The following is a 26,049-nucleotide window of genomic DNA, read 5'->3' as shown; positions in this document are numbered from 1 at the left end:
TCCTCCTTCTTCAAGTATCAACTTCTTCGGTTCAATCGTTAACTGTAATCTCCATCATCTTTCTATGGAAAAAAACCTTTCCTTTCCTTTCACCTTCGTTTTTCGGGATTTTGAGAGAGGGGAAAGTTGGTCAATAGGATTTTGGTTCCCATTGACCAAGATGCCCATGTTCTTTTTTCAGATTTGTCTGGGGTCCATGGAAAATTTAATAATGGATTTCATTCAGGTAAGTGATGCCCATCTCTCAGGTGGGTAAGTAACTTTCCCACCTGGGGGGAAGTTGTCAACACTTGGATGGGGCAAAATTGCCCCTTTTAATAATGGATTTTTAGGGCTAAAACAGTCATTATATTATTTACCTGGGAAATAAAAGAATAACCAGGTAAGTGCATTTACCCAGGTAAGTAACTTCCCGAAAAGTGAGCAGGGCTTTAGTCAATAGACCAGCTAACTGATTTTCAGATTTAACAGAAGGAGTAGCTATATCACTACACGTAACTTTCTCCCTCATGAAATGACAATCTAATTTAATATGTTCAGTTCTCTCATGAAACTTGGAATTAGATTGTTATTGGGCAGCAGTTTGATTATCATAAAACAGATTGATAGGAACAGTAACCAATATGCCAATCTCCTTAGCCCTTTGTTCTGCTTTGGCATTGCTCCTGGACACTACACTCTGCATCTTATTCTTCCAAGTGATAAGATTTCCTCCTAGAAAGGTGCAGTAACCTGCAGTGGACCTTCTATCCAACGATGATCATGTCCACTCTGCATACACCCTTTCAGTTGCAGTCCATCCTCTTCTTATATAACAAACCATGTCCTAGAGCACCTTTGAAGGAACCTAGTACTCTAGTAACTGCCTCCCAGTAAGAGGTCCTGGGACTTTGTATGAACTGACTTAATACACCCACACTAAAAGAGATGTCAAGTCTAGTAATAGTTAGGTAATGCTTGTACAAGAATAATACAAATATAAATTCTGAAAGAAAATAAGATATTTCAAAATTTCTAACACACTTGGTTAGATTATATTATTAACACAAGTTTGATGCCTTTACATTGAAAATCTACATTGGCTTACAAGTTTAAGCTCTAAGCTTCTAAGCACAGATGCAACCTACAATATAGTAGCTTACATATATAACATCAATTTTCAAGGTTAATTCAGCAGTATATAGCAACAAGCCATGTGAAAAGCACTTGGTGAGGCACACCCTATTAAGTGAATCTCACCTACGAATCTAAGCATGAATTCTAAAATACTGACTAAGATGAGGATGGTCTTGAAATATTAGGGCAAGGCAGTTGAAATTACAAAACAAAAAAAATGTACAAATGTTTAATAAATAAAAAAGCTCTTCAGTAATATTTACCTTCTCAAATCTTTCAGGCATTATAGTTATCTGTCCATTTTCAACTGCACGGAGGGCCTTTTCTGCCAAGGGCTCCATGCTAACAAACCATTGCTTACTTACTAATGGCTCTATTACCTAATAACAATAAGAACATTCTATGAGCAGATCTTGCGCAAAAAGGGGCAACAATACAACTTCATTTTTTTCTCAAAATTTAAAGAGCAACATTTGAGAAGAATATCACACTTCTCCACCACGTTGGGATCTGGGAACTCGTGAAGTGTGGGGCTCCTTTCTCACGGCTAGACCTGTCTCCTCAAGATCTGACCATAACTTTTTCCGTGCCTCAAACCGATCAAGGCCACTGATAAACATGATCAACAATCAATGGGCAAAATATAGAAAGCATTTAACCAAATATAATACAGTTTTAATAGTCTATTTCTTCAACAACTTTACCAGTACAGACCAGCAACCTCATTTAGTGTCCCATCCTTGTTCATTACATTAAGTATTGGTAGACCAAGCTTTCTAGCAAGCAGGTAGTCATTGTGATCATGACCTGGGCTTATCTTCAATACCCCAGTTCCAAACTCTTTATCAACATACTGTCACAGTTTCCGTTTTCAATATGGTAATGAGTATTGATAATGAGAAAAAAATAATAAAATATCTAGCAAAGTGCCTTCCATGAAAACATTCATTGAAAAGAAAAAAAAAAGTTATTATATACAAAAAGCCATTGCCATGGAAACTATTCTAGTCATTTCATCCCTACTTAGCATGAAAAAAAAATTCAAAACCATATTTCGGGATTTTTTGTCTGGGCGAGCAGGAGAGTTATGTTTGAAGTGATTTGAATTGCGAACCATGCCAAACCAACTACACCTTCCTCCTCCCCCATCCAGTGCACAGTACTCCAAAACTTAGGAGCCTTTTAAATTTGGTAACCTAATTACAAAGTTTCATACCCTGCACCCTGCTCCACTCTACAATTTGTTCACTAAGATAAAGAAAGCCCTTGCAATTTCCAAGAATTTAATTATGTTGTGATTTCAAGATAGCATTTTTTTTTTAGCTGCCAAGTGAATTTAGGAGGCAAAGATCAGGATTGGCATGAGGTACTGTATCAACATTGAGAGCATTTGACAAACCTTACAGGTTGAAATTTTCAAATATAGGTGGTATCTTGACATTTCCTTTTTACCTGGTAGGTAAACTAAGGTTGAACTTCATGGAAGTCAATACAACAATTCAGATACAAGCTTGACCCAAAAGAAGCCTTAATATGATAATGGCAAGGGCAAGGCAAGATGAAGAAAAAAAGTTCCAATAAGAAAATAACACAAACAATATTGGGTACATTGGAGGAGAGGCTCCATAGGCTTTCTAGCTAATAAACCAAATGCCTCTTCCAGATGGATTAGAAGATTGAGCAAATTCCTTAACTGACAAGCAAGAAGAGATGGAGTAAATCTGGTAGAACTTTATCGGGGACCTTTCATTTCTTGGTAAGCAAAGTGGACTTGTTTTGTACCAATGAACTTGCACACTAGTAACTGTGGCCAATCATTTTGTCTTCCTATAATGAAAAGCTTTGGCTTTGAGGATCTAATAAAAGTTCACAGATATGTTAATGACTAAAAGACAATATTGTGTAAATTTTTTCCATAAAATATCATGAATATTTACCCTATCAGAGATAATGGGGACATGCCGGCCAAATGTCATGGGTACAATTGCCTGCCCTCCAATATACTTTGAATAACGATTGTCCTGCATATAATAGTGATCAGATAAACCATTATCAGAAGTCATACAGCATACACCACAGAATGAAATACTACAAGAATAGATCATTAAAACATTGTGAAGAGAGAGAGAGAGAGAGAACAGTCTGGTCAGTAATATTATCACAACAACGTAGAGACAATATATGGATTTTGAGAAACAAAAGAAAGAGGACGAGATGATGGTGCTTTTTTTAAAACATGGTTGTCCAGGCTTCTCTGGGACCAGGAGGTTTCTCACATTCAACACCTAACATGATAAGTCTAAAGCAGTCCACACAGTGTTTTAAAAGCGCAAGGCACAAAAAAAGTGCTAGGGCCAATTTGCGCCTGAGGCACAAGGCGAGGCGTTCGCCTTTTTAAGAAAGGCGCAAAATTACAAAAAAAAAGCTAAAAAATAAAAAAAAAAGAAGAAAATTCCAAAAGAATGCCAAAAATTTTAAAAAAAATGCAAAAAATTAAAAAATATTAAACATAATGTTAATAAAAATATAAAATTAAATTTTAAAAAAAATTATTTAAAAAACCTATTATCTAAAATTAAAATACATAAATATAACATGTAAAGTATATTCAAATGAAAATTTAAAAATAAAAGCAAACATATAAAGAATTTTCAAGCATGTAAAACCCACAATCTCTTTTTTTCCTTGATTGCATTGCTTCAAGTAGTTAGTGTGATGTAAAACATATTGCATTCTTGATTCTATGAGTTGCCTTTGTAGCATGCCCCTCGAGGCAAGCCCGAACTAGTATATGTTAGGGTCTGAAAGAGGTGCGCCTAGGACCTAGCCAAGGCGCATACCCCAAAATGCGCCTCACCTGTACGCCTAGGCACGCCTGAGGCACGCCTTTTAAATCACTGGGTCCACATGATTACCTCATCACCCTTTCCATTGTGGAAACAGCCCTATAAAACACCACTGGTTGTGAAGGAAAATAAGGGTCTACTTATAATTTGCCTTCCAAAAAAAGTAAATCTACAAGCAGTTGTCCATGAGGAAAAAAGCATAATATAATGTGATTATGATTATCATGTAGAAAGGGAACCATCCACATTGGCAACTTAGAGGATAATCTATCTGGCCACCATTATTTGTAATACCAGTGAGATTTGCTGAAATCTCCCCATTTTTTATAGCAGGCAATACGAAATATTCCAAGAATCATCTTGGGGTAATTTCAAATGAGGTCGATAAATTAAACATGTTAGATTTGAAAGTTCAGAACATCATCAAAACTTTTTAACATTTCATTAAAATTGTTGAAAACTTTTGGAAAATCTTTTCCTGAAAAAACAAATGGGGATTCAGTGATGGGATGATTGGCCTATTATCACCAATCTAATTCACAAGTCACAATAATTCAAAAAAAAAAACAAAAAAGAAGAGGAAGAAAGAAAAAGAGACGAAACCGGAAAAGGAGGGCTCTCAAATCTCAATCTAATAAAAACATATGATAATAACAAAAGACAGGAACCAAACTGACAAATGTTTGGTTAAAAGACACACAAGGAGAAAGAGAGAGAGAGAGAGAGAGAGAGAGAGATCTATTTAAGTCTCTTAACCTTCTATCAATTGATAAACACAGTCCCATTTAAAGTTTTTAAGTCTTAAGCTTGAAATAATACTTCCTCTAACAACTCATTAAGTTTCATTAACAAATTTCATGTTTTTACTAATTTACCAATTTTTTTAGAATTTCCAAAAATCCTAGTCAAATTAGCAAGATGTAACCAAATTTTCCACCATTCCTACATGGAAAATTGCCCACTGATTGAACCATGTTGGTCACTACAATTGGCTAGCCTCCTATGTTAAGGAAAAAGGATATGTTCTCAGAAATGTATGCAATAACCATCAACAGAACCTTTTTGTTGCATTTGGTACCATTCATTATCTCTCAAACTTCTGCTTTGTTTTTCTCTTCCCTCTCTTCCTCCTCTTTTTGCAGGTCGATTTCTCCCTCAAACTACAATTTCCATGATGACTTGTAAATCAACATGGAAGAGGGATTTTAACCTTGAAGCAGAATGAAAGAGCCCAAGAATGTGGGAAAAGGAGATAGGGATTGAAAAGGATTGGTAGAATTGGCTATTTACTCACAGAGCAGGGTATTTTGGCACAATAGATTTTTTGGTTCAAAGAGTCAGCTTTTAGCAGAGAGGAAACAAAATAAAAACAGGTTTCTGAGCATTACTGAGAGGTCTTCTGAAATTTTGTGTAAGATGATTTACATTCCAGAGGGGAGAAGATCTTTTGGTTGTGGCTTGTTTTCGGACATCCTTCAGCAACTTTTTGAATGGAAATTATTGAAGGCCTTGAAGGAGAAAGTTTAGTTGGCCGAAAACAAAGGGAAAGAAGATGTAGGTAGTCAAACGTGTGCTGGTAGATTGGTGAATCCAAAGGCTAGTGTTCAGGAAAGTCTTCATATGTGGGAAAGGCAGAAGTTATTGAATATGAGAGTCTCAGTGAAACCTTTTGATCAGAATAAGGTTGTGATTTTCCTTCCTACTGACCAGGAAGTGTAAAGAAATCAGTTTCTTCTGAGTTTGGCTCTATACTTATTTCAAGATGGAGCCCGACCGCAAACATGGTTTTGATGCATCACTCAACAGATTGGATTCAAATTGGCATTACTCGTCTTCCAATTAATCTCTGGACAGAAAAGACACTGAAATTGTTGGATATTTGTATGGGACATTTTTAGAGGCCAGTAAGGAGTCGTTAAATTTTGAAGATCTTCATGTTTCAGTCATTAAAATTGTGGGAAGAAGGCCTGAGTTAATGTCGAGGTCAGTAGAGTTGCTGCATGGTGGTTTGAGGAACAAACTCTGGATCCTGTCAAACATAGAGTTGTATATTTGGCAGGGGAAGCGAAAAGAAGACAATGATGATGTAGTTGAGGACGGAATACATGGAAAAGCTTTATTGGATGGTGTGAATGCATGTGTTATTGCAAATCAGATGGAAATGATAACAGGAATGGAAGATGAAATTGTAAATTCGCAAGGTAATGGGAAAAAGGGTTGGTTAGCTAGGAAGCTAATGGGGGTGGAAGTTGAATCAGCTATGAGTTTGTCGAGAGGCATCTTTAATGAGGGCCCTACAGATTCTGAATTTATTAGGGGTGAAAAGAAACATGGAGATGAGTTCATTGGAGTTGAAGAATTCAGTTGGGCTCAATGGGGTGGCCCACTTTTTGATATCTCTGGGCTAGTGGAGTGTGCTAAGTCAAGGGGCGGGTCACTTGTCTTGTTAAGGGGGCATGTGTCTTCAAAATATCAAATATGGGAGGGGAGATAATTGGAATCTAAAGTGAAAGTTTTGGAAAATAAACAAATTGATAAAAGGTCAGGGGTTGCTGTGGTTTTTTTTTCTTGGGGGGGGTGTTAAAAAAGGGTTGGTTAGTTAAGGAAGCCAATTTACAACAATGTCATTATGACATTTAAGATCAAGTTAAAAAGGATAGGAAGGAATGGAAAGGTAACAATTTAAAGAAAGGTAAGAGTGGGTGGTTTCCAGGTTCATGCAAAATGAAGAGAATGGGATTTTGGAAGATTTGGCAAGACTTCTCAACAAGGATGGGAAAGTGTACAAGGCATATCAGGAAAAACTCTATTTGAGTCTCAAGAGATTGAAACCAGCAAGTCAGTGGACCCTTCCAACGGTCGAAATTGAAAAAGAAGAAACAGGGGTGAATGAGTGAAAACTTCAACAATCATAGATCTGTATGTCGGAAAGGAATACCGTGGTAGAAGAAGATGCAAAAAGATAATGGCACAGTTTCAGTGGGGAGTTTAGAGGTCAACAATCAGGATAATGTGATGGTGGTTGCAAACATCATCAATCTGGAGGATAATGATGATTGTGACCTTGCTAGAAAATCTGATAAGGTTTTCTCTGAAGTGATTGTGGGCAAATTAGGCAAAACCCAGGACAATTAACAGATAAAGGGGGTGGAGCTTTGATATTTCACAAGAAACCATTAGGTTCAACCAATGGACACTTAGTACATGAAATTAAAGTGTTCTCAAGATTGAAGGATAGATTTGTTGGGGCAGGAACAAGTGACAGATTCTGGAGGATTTACAAGAAAAGGGAATGATAATCAAAGAATGAAACCAAAAGGATCCTGGCAATCAAGAGTGTTCAGTTTAGGATAACATTTCAATGGATAAGGAAACCTTTTCAATGAAAAGTTACAAGACCAGATTGCCCCTGTTTAGTCAACTCTAACACTCTCCCCTCAAGCTAGAGAGTATATGTCATATAGTCCCAGCTTCTTACATATGTAATCCACTCTCCCACGACTCAATCCTTTTGTAAACAAATCTGCCTACTGATTTCCTGAGCTCATGTCCTCTGTGCTTATTACTCCAACAAGGATCTTTTCTCTTACAAAATGGCAGTGAACCTCTATGTGCTTTGTCCTCTCATGAAAAACTGGGTTGTCAAATATAATTCAGAAATATTCCAACCATAATAGATCTTTGATTGACTACTACAAAATCTGAAGTTGAGGTTAAATTTGATATGATCTACATAATTGACCTAATGAGGAAAATCAACTAAAAGAAGTCCAAAATTTATTTTTCTTGACATAAAATTTGATAGGCTTTAATTTCACAATGTACCGAAGATCAGTTTATATTGACTTCCCAGTCAACCATCATCAAAAGAATGAAAAACCCTACCTCAGGATGCACTGCTATAGCAGTATCACCAAATAATGTCTCCGGGCGTGTTGTTGCTATTGTTAGATACTCACTCCTTCAACATGAAAGAAAAACACAATTAATGATATTTGTAAGAAAGGGATATTATATGAATATGATTAAACAAGATAATGTCAAAATACACCACACCCAGTAATTCTGCATACCAAAATTGCAGCAATGAACCTGGAAACCAATGTCCACCATTTTGTTTCTAAAACCTCGAGAAATACCTTCTAATATGAAAATGGAATACCATATAGAATTACCAAATTAAAATCTCCTAAAGGTTGTTAATTGATGCAAATACATCTCCTACACCTAAACTTAAATCATGGAAGATAAGAATTGTAACAAAACCAAGAAAATTTTCTAGGTTTGCATGAGCTTATAGAAAGGTCTGCAAGTAGTCATTGCTTTGTATCTGACTATTGAATCCTCTTGAAACATCACCTCAACCATTTTCTTGCCATTGTGAACCTATTCCTTAAGTATTTTGAAAATAAAATTAGTAAAAGCATATCCATAGACAAATTTACCAGAAGTGGATACAAACTCCTAAAGTATTTTGACACCAAACCAGTAAAAGCAAATCTGTTTGATTATGAAATATCAGCCAGATGTTCATTGATATCAAAATTGCAAACCATGCCATAAACAAACGCAAGCATTAGATGTAAAGTGGAAAGCCATCAATGCTAGCTCAATCATCTAAACAGTTGATAAAGTTCTGCCATGGCTTAAAATGTATAAATATTTCTACGAATTATTTGGAACCGACACGAAATATTACTCAAATATAGCTCAACATATTATCTAGTGTTTTAAAATTGTTTGTATTGTTTTGAAGAAAGTTTACCATGTTAATTATATAAATATAAGGCTTTTAACTTACATGTACATAACCATCAACCAAATAATTTGTTTTAATATTATTCTTTTATTTTCAAACCCATTACTTTTCAAGCTAATCATTAGATCTGACTTTCTTTGTCTTTTTTTCTTTATATAACTATACATATACTAATGATACAATTGATGCTTAAATATTTTATACTTTTGTGAAAGAATAAATGAAATAATAACATAAGAAGCAAGTACATATTTAAATAAAAAATTTACATTAAATAGATCATAATTACGAAATATTTCTAAATAAAATATCAAAAGTGAATTGTTTGACAGCTGTGCTTAGGTAGTCCGAACCAGTAGAGAGAAGGGAGGAAGAAGAAGAAGAAGAAGGAAGAAGAAGATGAGTCGAATCTGATAGGTAAACCCTATCAGTCGACCATAATTTAGATTAGCCTCTAAATTAGTTGTACAAAGACTAAACTGCCCCCACTTAAGTAGGGGACAGAAAGTCTCTATTAAAACAGCTACATAAGCACATAACTTAACAGAAATAAAATGACTAATCTACCCTTATTTAGCTACCTCTAACACTCCCACTCAAGCTGGAGAATACATGTCATATAATCCCAACTTATTACATATATAGATCACTCTCCCTGAGTTTAAACATTTTGTAAACAAATCTGCCCATTGATCACCCGAGCCTACATGTTTTGTGCTTATCTCTCAAGTAAGGACCTTCTCCCTCACAAAGTGGCAATCAATCTCTATGTGCTTTGTTCCGTATACCCAATTACCTCAAGTCTTCCTCCTGGTTTATACAATAATCCACGGCCTAGAGCTCCTTTCAGATACCTTACAATTCTAAGAACTACATCCCAGTGAGGTATCCGAGGGTTCTGCATAAATTGGCTCACCACACTGACTGCAAAGGAGATGTCTGGTCTTGTGATGAACAAATAGTTCAGCTTCCCCACTAACCGTCTGTATCTTCTAGGATCATCAAATATTTCCCCTATATCATTGCTTAACTTAGCATTTGGCTCCAATGGGAGTTTCAGCTGGTTTTGCACCTAACATCCCTATTTCATCCAGCAGATCAAGAACATATTTTCTTTGGCACAAGTTTACACCTTGTTTTGATCTAGCAACTTCTATACCCAAGAAATACTTCGACGTCCCAAGGTCTTTTGTTTGAAAATGGTTTTGCAGAAAGACCTTTAGTTTATCAATCCCCAATTTGTCGCTGCCAATTATGACAATATCATCCACATAGACCACTAATAAAATCTTTCCAGCTTCTGAATCATAGTTGAACACCGAGTGGTCAACCTGACATTGTTTCATTCCAAAATTCTTCACCACTTCACTAAACTTCCCAAACCAAGCACGAGGCGATTGTTTCAACCCATAAATTGCCCTTTTCAATCTGCACACCTTACCATCCTCCCCCTGAACAACAAACCCAAGTGATTGCTCCATATATACCTCCCCCATAAGGTCACCATGAAGGAAGGTATTTTTAATGTCAAGTTGAAACAAGGGCCAATCACACATAATTGCCAGGGAAATTAAGACACGGACAAAGCCAATCTAAGCCACTGGAAAGAAGATCTCAATATAGTCCACCCCATACAACTGTGAATAACCTTTAGCAACAAGTCTAGCCTTCAGACGCTCCACACTACCATCCGGCAAGTATTTAACAGTATACACCCATTTACAACCCACAACATGCTTACTAGGAGGAAGAGTAGTGAGCTCCCACGTTTGAGTATGCTGAAGGGTAGAGAGTTCCTCTTCCATTGCCTACCGCCACCCAAGTGAGGTAAGAGCCTCCTGGACATTCTTAGGTATAGAAATAGATGACAATAGTGAAACAAATTGACGATGTGAAGCGAAAAGGCGAAAGACTGAAACAAAATTGGAAATGGGATGGAGGGTAGAACTACGTTTACCTTTCCGTAAAGCAACGGGAAGACCAAGTCCTTAAGGTTTTGGGACAGGAGCAACAACAGGATCCGCAAACAAGGTAGAAGCTAGAGGAGGAGCCGGTGTCTGTCGATGAGTATACACGTGCCGGATTAGTAGTCGTTCAGTAGGGGTCTGCACTGGAGGAGGTGAAGGGTCAGCCCCAACTGGAACAACCGGAACGGGATCACAGATTGGAAGAGAAAGAGGAAGCAAAGGTGGGGACACCGATACTTCAGGTCCCAAGAAGAAGGGGATAGACTCAAAAAAGGTGACATCAGGACAGACATAGCACTTTCAAGTAATGGGATTGTAACACTTATACCCTTTCTGGGTCCGAGAGTAGCCAAGAAAGACACATTTAATAGAGCATGCATCCAGCTTGTCTATCCCAGGACTCAGATTGTGAACAAAGAACACACAGCCAAAGACTCGGGGTGTTAATGGAAAGGGAGACAAGCTGGGGAACAAAATAGAAAAGGGAGACCGACCATGAAGAATGAAGGAGGATATCCGATTAATAAGGAAACAAACAGTAAGTATAGCATCATTCCAAAATCGTTTAGGAACACTCATATGATGAAAAATATCACTGAGTAGATTCAAGGAGATGATGGTTCGTTCATTCAGCCACCCCATTTTGCTGAGGAGGTGCACATGAAGTTTGATGAATGATGCCATGTTGTTCTAAATACTGTTGAAAGGAAGTAAGAAAGTATTCATGACCGTTATCTGAACGAAGAACTTTGATTGGAACAGCAAATTGTGTATGTATTTTAGCATGGAATTTTTGAAAAATGGAAAATAATTCACTCCTTTCTTTCATTAAATAAATCCATGTCATCCTTGAACAATCATCAATAAAAGTGACAAAATACTTGTAACCATTATAAGACTATTTTAATCGGACCCCAAACATCTGAATGAACCAAAGGAAAAGGACTCAACATACGAATAGTAACCCTAAGACTGAAGGGAACCTGACGATGTTTCCCATACTGACACGACTCACACTGTAAAGACGACAAATGCCATTGTAGAGAAGTGAGTGAAGTCTGAAGTGCAACTAACGATCCACCACTGTTCCAATCGACAATGCCGCGGGACGTGTTGGGCCATGCCGGCCCGTGGACCTAAAACCCTAGGCCCAATACAGCCTGCATGATTGTGCCAGGCCTAGCACGACCCACAGAGTGTCGTGGCGAGCCATACCGGGCCGGTCCAAGTTCATGTCGGGCCGAGGGTGGCACGACCCGATTTACACCTCTAGATGATCCACCACCGTCAAGATAATACAATCCACCAGCCTCATGCCCCCCACCAATCTTCTTCCCCGTCTTGAGATCCTGAAGAACACAAAAGGGAAAAATGTAATAGAGCAATTAAGAGTCTTAGTTAATTTACTGATAGACATAAGATTGAATGGAAATTTAGGTATATATAGAACAAATGATAAAGAAAGAGAAGCTATGTCAACATTACCAACACCACAGATGGGAGAAGAGGAACTGTTGGAAAGGGTAATAGTTTGAGTTGTTGAAGTTTCAGAGAGGGAAGATAACACACCTGGAGTCCCAATCATGTGATCAGAGGCTCCATAGTCAATAATCCAGGGAGAGGGTTTGGATGCCAGACAAGCTATACCTGAGTGTGCAAGGGTGGTTGTAGTATGCTGTGAAGTAGACTGGAGGAACCTTTCATACTCATCGCACGGTACACTCACCATCTCCTTCCTGGAAACAGATGTAGATGTGGAAGGTGTTAGATTTGCCTATTGGTTATCAATGACATCAACCCCACTAGCTACTACATGATTAGCCCATGTAGAAGGTGGAACATGGAGATCATAACAAAAATTCACCGAATGTTCGTCCCTACCACAATGGGTATGCTTCCTAGTAGAGTTACTTTTTTCCTTTACCACGGCCTCCCCCTGAGACACGACCACCACCACAACCAAATATGGAACCACCACAACCGCCTCGGGAGGCATGTCCTCCCCCTCTAGTACCACATCCACCTCCTTTAGCTATCACAAATGTTGATTTGTCAGACGGAGTGGGATTCTCTATAGATCCCAAAGAAATCCTACGAAACCGTGCTAAAACTTCCTCAAGTGTAGGAAGAGTAGAGCCTCCCAATATTTGGGCCCTAATTGGTTCATACTTTGATTTTAACCCCACTAAGAACCTAGTGACATCTAGTTGCTCCCTCTGTTGTTGTTGAACCTTAACATATGGAGTGAAGGGATGATAAACATTGAGTTCATTTCTGAGGTTCTTCATACTGGCATAGTACTCCTCTAGGGTTTTATTCCCTTGTTGTAGATCAAAATACTCCTGATAGAGCTGATATACCCTTGTAGTATTATCCTACCCAGAATAAAGATTCTTGGCATGTTCCCACATGTCCTTAGCTGTATCTAAGAACATAAAGTTGGCACTTATTCTGGGTTCCATACTATTCCATAACCATGTCATAATTTGGGCATCTTCCTATTCCCAATCATCAAACCCTGGAGGGTCAGCTAATGATTTATCTTCCTTCACGTGTTTCACTTTCCTCTTTGCCTTGAGGAAAACTTCCACTGACTTGCCCAATGGCACATAATTCTCACTATTAAGTTTAATGGAAGTCATCTGCACACCCAAATAGTCAGAGGGGATCATCACACTCGGTTTCTGATCACTAGAACCATCTCCCATTGTTGCCATTATGTCCCCCCACTGCTATCTCTAATGCTGAACTCTCAATCACCAACCAAATACTACTATCAAGGCAACACTAAAGCACACTGATAACAATCTCACAACTAGTCACAATCAACACTTGATGTAGAGTAACATTCAGGTTAAGAACTAGATGTTTTAATCAGATTCAGCTACCATCCAGATTAGAACATTGATGAAGGCTATTCAGCCACTTCTTTCAGCACAAAAAAAAAAATTTTTTTGTTCACACCACTACTGACACCCCAGAATTATTAGGCACCATTACAACAACACAACACTGAAGCAACCACACAAAAATTCTGTTCACACCACTATTAACAACCCAGAAATAGTAGTCACCATAACAGCAATGTAACCACTCGAGCAACCACACACAAACCCTTTTGAAATGGTTCAGTAGAGGGTAAACACCACAAGCACCACCATACGACTAGGGCTGTCACACATGGTGACAGCAGTATAAGGCTGATATCCTAGGGCTGCCGCACCTTGCTAATACTTGTAATAGGGATTGCGGCAGTCCTAAAAAAAATAAATAACAGATGCAGCAGCTTTCAGATTGTGTACCTCAGATTCGCAGCCCAGAGAAGAAGAAAAAAGAAGAGGGAGAAAGAACTTGGGATGGAAACCTTGAAGTCGCAGCCTTCTTCTCCTTCGTTTATGGCTCTGATACCATGTTTGACAGCTGTGCTTAGGTAGTTCAAACCAGTAGAGAGAAGGGAGGAAGAAGAAGAAGAAAAACAGTCGAATCTGATAGGTAAACCCTATCAGTCGACCATAATTTAGATTAGCCTCTAATTAGTTATACAAAGACTAAACTGCCCCCACTTAAGTATGGGACAGAAAGTCTCTATTAAAACTGCCACATAAGCACATAACTTAACAGAAATAAAATGACTAATCTGCCCGTATTTAGCTAGCTCTAACATGAATAATATAATTATAACATTTAAGGCCTTAAAACTATTTTAAGTGGAAGAAGTGGTCATACGAACTAGTGTAATCATTTTATAAGCATTAGTTTGATCACTTTTATAATGAAATAATTATTTAAAACAAACTATAAAACTTATAAAGAATTAAAGAAAATCTACATGATATTTCTGACATATTTCTTATTTTTAAGTGGTCAATATTTCCCCCAAAACCAACATGTTAAATCTTGTTTTGGGGCAAATACCCAAACAAGGCTTCCCTACACTAAATGACTTCCTCCCATGCTTCATATTGTGCAATGCAAGTTTAGGTGGGAAGTGAACAAAGAAAATCTCCTCAAACAAAGCACACAACCATAGGGTATTCTTTTGTATAGAGGCTCTGGTAGGGAATAGGGATTTGGGATGCAAGGCCAGTCCCTTTTTCTGTCACACCATGCTTGCTTTGCCTAGGATGTGCTTCTGTATACAGGTTGGCTGTAGTGTTTATCTTGTCCATCTTTGGTTGGCTGTTGGCCTCGTACATTTATATGCTGCTGTTTGGGTAGTATTTTTTAAATGAATAAAAAATTTAGTAAAAGAAAAAAAAAATGTACAAGAAAAGTGATAAGCAATCACCCAAGAGAAGATACTACATCCAAAGGAAAAAAAAAGAAAAAAAACCAGAAAAAACTAAGCTCAGAGAAAATTAGCAAACCCTTGACAGTACAAGGACCAACCCTCCTATAAATCCCCTCTCATTGTATAATAGATAATATAAATAAAAACATCACGACCCAAAAACAACAAAGTTATAGTCCACCATTCCTAAAAGAATTCAACAGAAATCTTAGCCCCAAAATGAACACCACTCCTTTATCTCTCCCTCACTGTTTTTTGAATGGAGTCTGCTTTTCTTCTTCTAATTGGTCTTTTGAATTTTTAACTAGCTTAGTAGCTTGTTAGGCCCTACCCCAAACAATCCTCCTTTTATCCTTGTAAAGACCTTAGAAACTAGAACCTGCTGTTGATTTCTTTGACTCTTTTGAGTCTTCAATTGCCTAAGCTTCCACAACTTCCTTTGACTTGGTCAAGATGGTCTGATCCCTGTATGGTCCCACCACAGCCTCTGCCTCTCCTTCCACCCCCTTAATGATTTCCCCACAACCTCTTTCGAAGGCATAAACTCCCTTTATCCTTGTCCTTCTCTGTTACTGCTGAAACCTCCTCTTTTCCAAGGTAAAACACTGCACTCTTCTTTCTTGAGAGAGAAAACCAATCTTCTTGATTCTTAAAGATGGAGCTCTCGCTTTGTTTTTGTAATAATGTTTTGTTGTTCTCCAAACGAACCCTTAATCGTCAATAATCGACTCTCCTCATCAACATAACCTCTGTGATTTCGAGCTCCCTTAGAGAAGCCAAAGGAAAACCATCTGGAAAACCCAAACTATTTTCATCACCTTTGGAAGTCGCCTTCCCAACTACATGTCACATGCCTCAAAATTTCTAGGTCCAAAGGTCAACTCAACATTTGGAGCACTATATCACAGGGCCATCCACTTAGCCCTAACTAAATGAATTAAGACCCCTGGAGTCCTGGACCCACAATAGTTATCCAGCCACTTGTCCATCTGTTCCCCTCCCAAATTTTCAACTCTTCTTTCATCCACGTGATTACTAATAGTATCACATGTTGGGCCAAGCAAGACAGGTCCAACCAGCTGAAATTGGCCTACCTTCTCAATAGACACCTGTTAACCTACTCGTTCTCCCATTTCAATCCTTCTTCTCTTGAGAAACCCATCATTAATTACATTTTTGAACTATGATCAATTGTTTTGTCAAGCATCATCACTTTAACTCCCAACAACTCTTGATTATCTCCTTTTTCCTGAATTTCTTCCCAACCATGTTTGCCATGTGGGTTCCACCATACCCAACCAATATCATCTTCAACCTCTTTCCTCCCAAACCAGAGAGACGCTTCAACTTCCAATGTAACCCAAAGTTTCCTCCATCTTCCTTCTGCTAAGAAATCGAGCAAGCGACAAATCACCTTGAGTTTAGCACCTGAAATTTTGATCCTCATTGCTTGCAAATAGCCGAACTTCTTCCAAGACTCCATCACACACAGCCACAATCTTTTCAAAGACATGCTTCAATGCAAATTAAAAGGTAGACCAAAAATCTTCAAGATCAAGCTTTCTTTAGGGATAGTTTTTTCATTGCAAGAATTTTAGCCTCAGATAAAGCCACAACTTCGAGGGGCGAACCTCTAGAGTTCAGAGAGAGAGAAGATTGAGAGGGAATGATGGTAATTTGATCTATTCATCTCCTTATTACACAGCCTCTTATATAAGCTTTGCAATCAAGATCAAGAATAGAGATTTGGTAGTTACAATTTCAGGTAATCAGTTTCTTGTCTTCAATTACTAACGTGGCTTCTTTTCTTATTTCTTGAATATACTTGTTGTATATCTTAGCCATGCTTCCACTTTGGGTTCCTAACAATTCCTCCCCCTGATGGGGTACACTTGTCCTCGAGGTGGAATTGAGGGAATCACTGCCTCAGAACCATACAATGCATACCTGACTCCCAAGTTGCATCTTCTCTTACTAAGCCTTCCCATTCAATCAAAACTTGTTTCAATATCTGGCTTCCCACCTTAACCCAATGATAATCCAGAACTGTCTTGGGATGTAATTGTAGCATACCTCCTTCATTCAAATCTAGTAATGCCCAACATGGTGAGGTATGGGGAGCTAAACATCTCTTAAGCAAAGAGATGTGAAAAACTAGGCAGATGTGTAATGTGGGAGGTAGGTCCAATCTGTAAGCAACGGATCCAATACGTTCTAAAATTGTATAAGGACCATAATATTTTGGTGACAGCTTATGCCACCCTTTCTTTTTTTTTTTTTTTTTTTTGATCAATAACAAGAAACTTTATTAAAGATATAAACTATGTGAAGCTTATGCCACCCTTTCTTTGCTAGTGAAGTTTGTCGGTATGAGTTGAGCTTAAGAAACACCTTGTCCCCCCACTTGAAGTTCTAGTGGTTGATGCTTCTTGTCATACTGGGCTTTTATATAGGCTTGGGCCCAACAAAGATTTGCCTTTTAAATCTTTAGTATGTTGTCACACTCAGTCAGATGATAGTCTACTGCCACCACCATGGTGGAGCCTCAATCATATGGTAGAATAAATGGGTGTTCTCTTTCATACAGAGCTTTAAAGGGATCATTCCCGCTAATACATGGAATGTGATGTTGTACCAATATTCAGTCTAAGGGATCCACTAAACCCAGGAGTTTGGATTTTCACCAGCAAAACAACACGAGTACGTTTCCAAGCAACAATTAAGAACCTCTGTCTGGCCATCAGACTGAGAGTGATAACTCATTGAGTGGTTTAATGTCGTACCATGCAATCTGAAGTACTCACGCCAGAAATGGTTGAGGAAAGTGTCATCTCAATCTGAAATAATCACAGCAGGAGTTCCATGGAACCTTAGGCAAGTACATTTCTAAGCAATGATTAAGAACCTCTGTCTGGCCATCAAACTGAGGGTGGTAACTCATTGAGTGGTGTAAAGTCATACCTTGCAAACTGAAGTACCCATGCCAGAAATGGTTGAGGAAAGTGGCATCTCAATCTGAAATAATGACAGTAGGAATTCCATGGAGCCTTGTTATCTCTCGTATGATTCAGCTATTGTGATTGTTGTGTAAGGATGGACTAATGGAATAAAATGCTCATATTTTGAGAGTTTGTCAAACTCCTGCAACACCTCTGCTATTGCAGCCCAACCCTGTTTCTTTCTCCCTTCTGGCAAAGAAATGATATGTCTCCTCTGTCTCTAGATGTTTCAACAAGCATCAGAAAATGACTTTTGTTATTAACTTTCTTCTCAAGTCAAAAAACATTTCCCATCTCTTCTCAATTCACTGTTCCAACCAGGTGCTGTCACCTTGGATCACCCATCAATAAATCCTTTAAACCAACCTGCAACATCTTGAGTCAAGAAGGTTGCGGCTCTCCCACCTTCTCATAGTGTCGAAACTCCTCCCCCCTTGCTTTCCTCAAACAGAAAGTGCTTTTTTTTCTACTGACACAACTTTCTTCCATGACACATCCATCTTTCTTCCACGACACATCTTTCATCTTGAGATTTCATCCTGATATGTCACCTTCTCCCCATCATGTAATAATCTTGAAATAAATTTCTTTTTGCTTCAACCATTGGCCAACTGATGGAAAAATCTTGAGTTCCCATCTCTTTTAACCATTTGCATCTGGATTTCTCCATCCAGGTAATCTTTTGGGTAGTTAGGATTTTGAATGAATTAATTCGTGCAATTTATCCAAAAAAAATAAAAAACTTGTACTATAATGCATACCTAAAGGCCATGACCGATGCTACAAACATGTTAACAAGTTCTTAACGGTCTAAATTAAGATGTAAAAAGCTTCCCTTGTAAGAACAAAAGGAGAATTTCCCTCTAGAACTCCCCTCCAGGCTCCAGCTAACTTCTTCAAAAGCACAGTTTTGACCAGCCACTGAGACAACTTCACCTCCTCCAGAAACATTTTCTTTTATTAACATAGTATCAGAAAGAAACTAGGTTTCCCTTCCATTAGCATCTAAATTAATACCTTACAAGAAGATTCGACAAATAAATATCTCAAACGATCAAATGTTTCAACCAAAAAGAGGTAAATGGGCTATTTAAAAGCAAAAGTTTTAAAGAGACGGAAGAAATATTCTCATCCTGATAGGCTATCAATGCCATAAATACACTTTAATGTATGGTGCTTCAGAGTAAGAAGGGTCCTAATTTGGGCATATTCCATTTTCAATAATACAAAACATCTCATAGTCAAAAGGAAGAACCTACTATGATGAAAAAAATCTAACACAGGGATATTTAGAATACTTTTAACTTCATTACGGTTTTAACCATTTCATCAAAAATGAGATGTGCCTAAAACATAGCCCAAATTAGTTTGGTTTGTAATGAACCACATGTCCTCTCACTCTCAAATACTTTTTTGAAGTCTCATAATCTTCTCTGACCTGTTGTAGATTGATTTTTTACATAGTTTTTGCAAGTACTGATTATACAACAATGGTTCATTTAACATCCCTTTAATTCTTTTGAAACTTCTACCTCTCTTCAATCCCTATTTTCATGAAAAATAAGGAGATTTCCTAATATGGAAAGAAGAAACTGTACATAAAATCAATTGGATCACTATCAACAAAAAGATGACCTATAGATTACTGCACACAATCTTAAGAGAAAGGCTACATAGAAAAGGATTCTCTATAAACCATAAACAACAATCCCAAGGACATCCAAAAACTCCATCCCCAGAAGATAATCAATCTATCAAGAATCTCAGTCATTAGAAATTGAACAGCAGTTCTCACAAAACATTCGTAACACCACTCAATCACTCCCACTTTGGATCCATTCAAATAGAAAGTGTTTCACTAGCCAGCACATAATAGTCACAGTGAAAAAGAAGGCAATAAGCATCTTATAGTCTGATCAGTATAAAACTGATTTGTAGGGGATAACATAGATCCAATGAACTGAATAAAAAGATAGAAATCAGAACCAGAGTCAATGCCACTCATTTTGTTATCATGTTGCTCCTTCCCCAAATGGGAGACCAATGGTTGAACTTGCACCATTGCCCCTCTATGATCAGTACCTACCATTCCATTGCCTCTAGTTGTTTTCCTCCTGTAGATCCATATGTAGTTTTTTGTAGGCCAAGCCCCTGCCAGACCAAGCTTTAGCCTGGAGAAGATCTTTGTCACATGCACTACATTATGATTTTTCATGTTTAACCTTGGGATCTAATGGAAATGTAAGTGAAGAAAATACAAACAGTTTAATGCACGTTTGACTGTATTTCATTCCAAACTCCTCTAGATGCTTCCAATATACACAATGAAAAAAAATTATTATTCTTCATAACAAAAAAGGTAGAAGGGGAAAAAAACACTTGCAGGAAAAAAAAAAAAAGAAGATTAGTACAGTCTGTCAAAAGCCAGTAAAGAAATATGATTTACTAAAAGAAGGGCTGGTATAGCATCCTTAAGTGTTTCTACATCACTGGGGCGAAAAGATGTTACAAACATATTCTCAGGAGACTAGTTCTCCAAGTACCTTGCTGCATTTTAGTTTATGATGATTCAATCATAGCAAAAAATTTATAGCTGAAAGCACATATCCTCTATAATTACATGAATAAATAATAAAATCAGAATTTATTTTCCTTTTTTTCATTAGTAAAATTTCTTTGTTGCCGGTCTACATACATGAAATTTCCATAAAAAGAAAGAGGGCAACAGAATAAACTTATAAAAATTGTCTTGGTGGAAATATATCAAGGACTCAACAATATTTTTACCAAAGAATAGAATGAGATTGGATAAAATTTAGCACAAGGTATGAGGTGACTGAAATCTAAACTACCTTGAACCTCCTGCAATGCGATACTTGATATAATATAAAGTACCAGGTTCTTCAGAATATTCAACTTCCTAAGAACAAAGAAACAAAATTCATTCCATTCTGTAGGATCTTAAAATTGAGCCAATGGAAACAGCAAAACTTGTATAAATTTTGAGGCATTATACCAAGTCAGAGACCGCTGTCTGCAGACTAGGAGACCAGTTAACCATGTAAGTCCCTGAAAGAAAAAGCATCTTGCTTAATACAGAATTAACTACCATCAGGCCCTCAAGTATATCTATTGCAATTCCACTGAAATCTGTTGCAATGAGATAGGTAGCATTTTTTTAAACAACAATGATACCTAAGAAAAGACAGAAACACATAATTCTTGCAAATTAGTAATCTAGCTTGTGGCAGGAATATCCATTGTCCAGATTTTTATTCAGTACAGTTGATGAGGTTGGAGTGATGATCTTAATTGAGGGTAAAACCTCTCCTTCTATTGCTCTTTACACGGATAATTTTATAATTTTTAGAAAAGATCAATATGACAGCATGTTCTTGAGATGTGTGTTCATTTGTGTGGAAGCAGTGCCGGATTTGAAGATTAACATTGACAAAAGCAAGCTCATAGTGATTTCAATTTTGAAACAGTGCCGGATCTAACTGCAACCTTGAGATGCAAGTGTGTGATGCCTACTCTTTCATTTTGAAACAGCATCCTTGATGAAAAATAAGTTTAAAATAAGCATGATAGTAAACCATTTCTATTAGTTCCTAGTGATTTCAATTTCAGATTGTATGAGATCAATGGATACTGAGGGTCCATGCCACATACCTTTTTTATCAAATAACTGCATCAATTCATTAATATCAGAAAAAAGATACAATAGAATACCAAGGAGAGAGGAAAATTCTCTTAACTCTCCCCTTGGGATTAACACTAAGTACACTGATTACACAAAGCCCAAAAAAGTTGATCTCTCCCCACATACCTTGATAGATTAGGCCTTTGTCATGGAGTCTCACAAAGGCCTCAACCACAGCTCCTGCATTTATTACAACATACAAACTCAGCATACATAAAAATGTATTAATCAAATATAATGGCACTGCATTGTACAAACATTTGAGCAAGACCATGCTTTTCCAAACGCCTACACATTTATATCTAAGGCCACATAATATTTTTATTTTTTATTTATGTTATTAATATTAGTACAATAGATTTTTTTTTGATAATTTAGTAGTATAATAGATATTATTAGACTAAATTGTTCATATTAAGGGTTTATAGTATTAATATTATTATTCTTATATTAGATTCTTTTTATTATTTTCTTATTTGTTTGGGTTCAATCAACACACAAGTCAATAACATAGCCTTGAATCCTTTAGGACTTTAAAACTTGAACTGATAAGTAAGAAATAACTTGAAGATTTTATCCAATCGACATAAGAACAATCAATAGGACTTCTTCTTCCTAGGACCAAACCAAGAGCTCAACCCTTATGGTTTGTATTTTTCTTTCCTTATTTTTCTTCTCATAAATATGTTAATTTTCCATCTTTTGATTCAGGGCTTATACTTATTTCATGAGGATTATGGTAATTATTAGTTAAAGATTATTGCTTATTACCATGAAACCCAAGGGAACTACCCTAGGATTTATACTTTTTTATTTAAAAAATTCATCGCCTAGGTGACTAGGCAACAAGGCACTCCCTATCACCTACTTCACCTTGGTATCTTGAAAACTATGCTGATAACCTATTCAAAACTATAAACAAATTCAACCAAGGCAAACTAAGGAATAGATCAAGCTTAACAATTATGCTATAGGAAACAACAATGAGCGTGTAAGAAGTGATAAGCTTACTGAAATCCAATTTTCTGATATCATTTTTAATAAACTTACAATGATGTGTAAAGATTTCAAAGTTATTCTAGGAGAAAGCTTAACAACACAACAAAGAATAGTGATGGAAGATGTGTGCATTAGGAAATGGAAGAGTAATAGGGACAAAAAAAATCATTTATCAAGAAAAAGGGACGAAAATAGGTCTCCAAGAATTAGGTAGGAAAACTTGAAAGGGGATAGCTCAATTTAGAAGCAGATTGATAATAGAAGGGAACTGGAATTTATATAGAAAGATTAATGATATTTGGCAAACAATATAAAGAAAGTAACAAAGGATGTCTTAAGAGAATATAAAGGAAAGTGGCAAGGTATTAAAGAAATTTGTTTGTGGAATGAAGAGGTTCAAAATATAATTACATTAAAACAAGCATGCTACAAAGAATTGCAAAAGGCTAGAAATGTAAAAAAGTGGAAAAAATGAAAAACAATAAGAAAGGAAGTTAAAAAGAAAGTGAATGAAGTTAAATGAAAGGATTATGATGAGCTTTACCATAAATTAGGTACTAAATAGGGAGAAAAAGGAATGTAAGTTGAGAGAAAGGAAAGGAAGAGATTTAAACCATGTTAGGTGCATTAAAGAAAAAGATCAAATAAAGTTGGAAAAACTATTTTGAAAAATTATTAAATGAACACTAGAGAGAAGGTGCTAATGGAGGAGAATCTAACAATACTAGTAGTGTTAAAAATAATATGTACCTCGGGATCAAATCCCACCTACACCAAAGTTGGGAAGGTTATGGATTGGGGGATGGGCTACCCCCATTGTGTAGCCCTTCAAAATATATCAAAAAAAAATAATATTTACCTTCATAGAATTAAGCATACTAAAGTAAAATAAGCACTAAATAAAATGAAGAAGGGAAAGGTGTCAAGACCTTATGGGATTCCAATAGAAGTATGGAAAGGTATGGGAGAAGTAGGCTTGTTATGGCTAACCAAGCTATTTAATAAGATAGTGAAAGAAAAGAAAATGTTTGATGATTGGAGAAACAGCAATATGGTGTTTATATTTAAGAACAAAGGTAATATACAAAGTTATAATAACTATTGGGGAATTCATTTATCAAAAAAAGTAACTATCAAGGGATTAAATTTATGAACCACACTATGAAACTTTGAGAAAGAATAATTAAACAAAAATTACAACTTGAAACTAGTTATCAAAGAACAAATTAGGCTTAATGCTGGAGAGATCAACCAGGTGATAGAAAATCTCAGAGAGAAGAAAGATATTCTATGGTGTCATTGATCTAGAAAAGGTAAATGATAGATTTCCTAGAGAGATAATATGGTGGGTCTTGGAAAAAAGGGGTTCAAAAATAGGTACATATACCTAATTAAGGATATGTATGAGGGAACAACAACCAATGTTAGAACGCCGGTGGGAGAGACTTCAAATTATACAATTACTATGGGTCTTCACCAAGTTTCAGCACTTAGCCCTTATGTATTTACACTAATCATAGATGAATTGACTAAACATATTCAAGGGAAGTTCCATTGTAAATGTTGTTCATGGATAAAATTGTTTTAATTGATGAAACTAATGAAGAATTAAATGCAAAATTAAGCTTATGGACAAATGCCTTAGAAACAAGAGGTTCTAAAATAAGTAAGATTAAAACATAGTATACGACATGTAAATTCAGTAATAATAGGAGTGTAAATCAATATACACTTGGGATTGCAGACCAAGAGATAACTCAATGTGACCATTTTCGGTACTTTGGTTCAATAAATCATAACAAGGGAGAGACTGAGGAAGCCACCCAAAGAATTAGAGCATGATGGGCAAAATGGAGGGATGCATCTGGACTTTTATGCGATAGGTGAATACCACTTAGATTAAAAAGAAAATTCTATAAAACTGTTGTAAGGCCAGCTATGTTCTATGGAGAGGAGTGTTGGACAGTTAAGAAAAAACATGTCCAAAAAATGAATGTGGCAGAAAGACGAATGCTAAGATGAATGGTGGAAAAACTATAACGGATAGGATTAAGAATGATGTTATCTGTAGGAACCTAGGAGTAGCTCCAATAAGTGGTAAAATGAAAGAGGGCAGATTAAGATGGTTTGGGCACGTGCATAGAAGACCAAAAGTGGATTAGCGGAACAGGGTAGACCAAAAATGACATGGGTAGAAGTAGTAGGAAATGACTTAAGAACTAATAATTTAATAGTGGATATGGCTTTAAATAAAATGGATTGGTGAAACAGGATTCATGTAGTCGACCCCATATAGTTGGGATAAAGCATGGATGATGATGATTTTTAATAAACATTTCTGATGTGCAAGTAGAAGAACAAAACTTCCATGTGCTAAACTACAATCAGGTATCAAATATTAAGTCATCATTCACACCAACTCATCAAAAATAATGATTGGACAGGAAATTGTCTTACGACTTAGCTGCTCATCGAGGGTGAAATGTTCTCTGGTCCAATCACAAGATGCACCCAATCTCCTAATCTGGTTTGTAATGGTTCCACCATATCTGAAAATTGTACCAGATAAATATACAGATCACCAACAGAATCAGTGACAACATAAAATTCCTCTAGACAAAAAAAAGCAAAATTATCCCACATTCCACATATTCAGCAATAACAAGATAAAGCAACTTCTTTTCTTACTTCTTTTATTATTGGTATTAAAGCAGTCTTTTTGCACCATAGTTAATTTCTTTAAGTGGAAACACTATAAGAAGAATGACAGTACAATGACAACAGTAAGACAGAGACCTTTTAAGCCATGAAAAGGCAAACACCTTAACACCATATATCAGCTCAAATCCCCATAAGTTTGTCTTTTGTGAATAAGAGTCCGTGGCCAGCATGGGGTCATGATACTACATTATCCAGTAAGTAAATATAGTCTACTATTGTCATGAGCTGTGTACTGGTGTGAGAGGAGAATGAAACAATGAGAAAGATGCATGAAAAGAGAAGACTTAGGGCAATAAAACAAACCAAATCTACCTCTTTCAAATGAGAGAGATGCTTAGTATTAACACTAGAAATATCCAAATTACAAAGCACTCCTCAATGGGGCAGATATTACATTAAAATCTCTCATTATTATTTTTCACCTCAAAATATCCCCTTTCTTCATACATAATACAGTTTGAACACTCCAGCACTCCCCATAAAGCTAGCACCACCTAGCTTGCTCGCAAAGGAACATCATAACCTTGGTAGCAATATGATCAACTAGTCTTATAGGACAATTATCAAACAAAGAAAAGGAAGGTGGATGGGGGTCTAGGTTTGGGCAATGCGGGCAAGAAGAACCTAGCTCTGTTAGGTAAACGATTG

At 36.8% G+C, this 26,049-nt stretch overlaps 1 protein-coding gene across 7 annotated transcripts in view; it reads right to left on the bottom strand.

Annotated features, from left to right (window-relative positions):
* The window catches only part of EMB2247 (protein EMBRYO DEFECTIVE 2247), a 90,700-nt gene that overhangs the window by 50,608 nt on the left and 14,043 nt on the right, over nucleotides 1-26,049 (bottom strand). For all 7 annotated transcript variants that reach the window (XM_010262338.2, XM_010262339.2, XM_010262340.2 and 4 more), the window contains 9 exons: nucleotides 25,138-25,229; nucleotides 21,808-21,861; nucleotides 20,995-21,047; nucleotides 20,831-20,898; nucleotides 7,848-7,923; nucleotides 3,054-3,137; nucleotides 1,821-1,969; nucleotides 1,608-1,725; nucleotides 1,380-1,496 (listed from right to left, as the gene is read on the bottom strand). In XM_010262338.2, coding sequence (XP_010260640.1) covers nucleotides 1,380-1,496; nucleotides 1,608-1,725; nucleotides 1,821-1,969; nucleotides 3,054-3,137; nucleotides 7,848-7,923; nucleotides 20,831-20,898; nucleotides 20,995-21,047; nucleotides 21,808-21,861; nucleotides 25,138-25,229 — 811 coding nt within the window. The remainder of the gene's footprint in view (nucleotides 1-1,379; nucleotides 1,497-1,607; nucleotides 1,726-1,820; nucleotides 1,970-3,053; nucleotides 3,138-7,847; nucleotides 7,924-20,830; nucleotides 20,899-20,994; nucleotides 21,048-21,807; nucleotides 21,862-25,137; nucleotides 25,230-26,049) is intronic.

This window comes from Nelumbo nucifera, chromosome 7, assembly GCF_055504915.1.
Source record: "Nelumbo nucifera cultivar China Antique chromosome 7, China Antique-T2T, whole genome shotgun sequence".
Lineage (NCBI taxonomy): Eukaryota > Viridiplantae > Streptophyta > Magnoliopsida > Proteales > Nelumbonaceae > Nelumbo > Nelumbo nucifera.
This window is presented reverse-complemented; position numbering and strand designations above follow the sequence as displayed.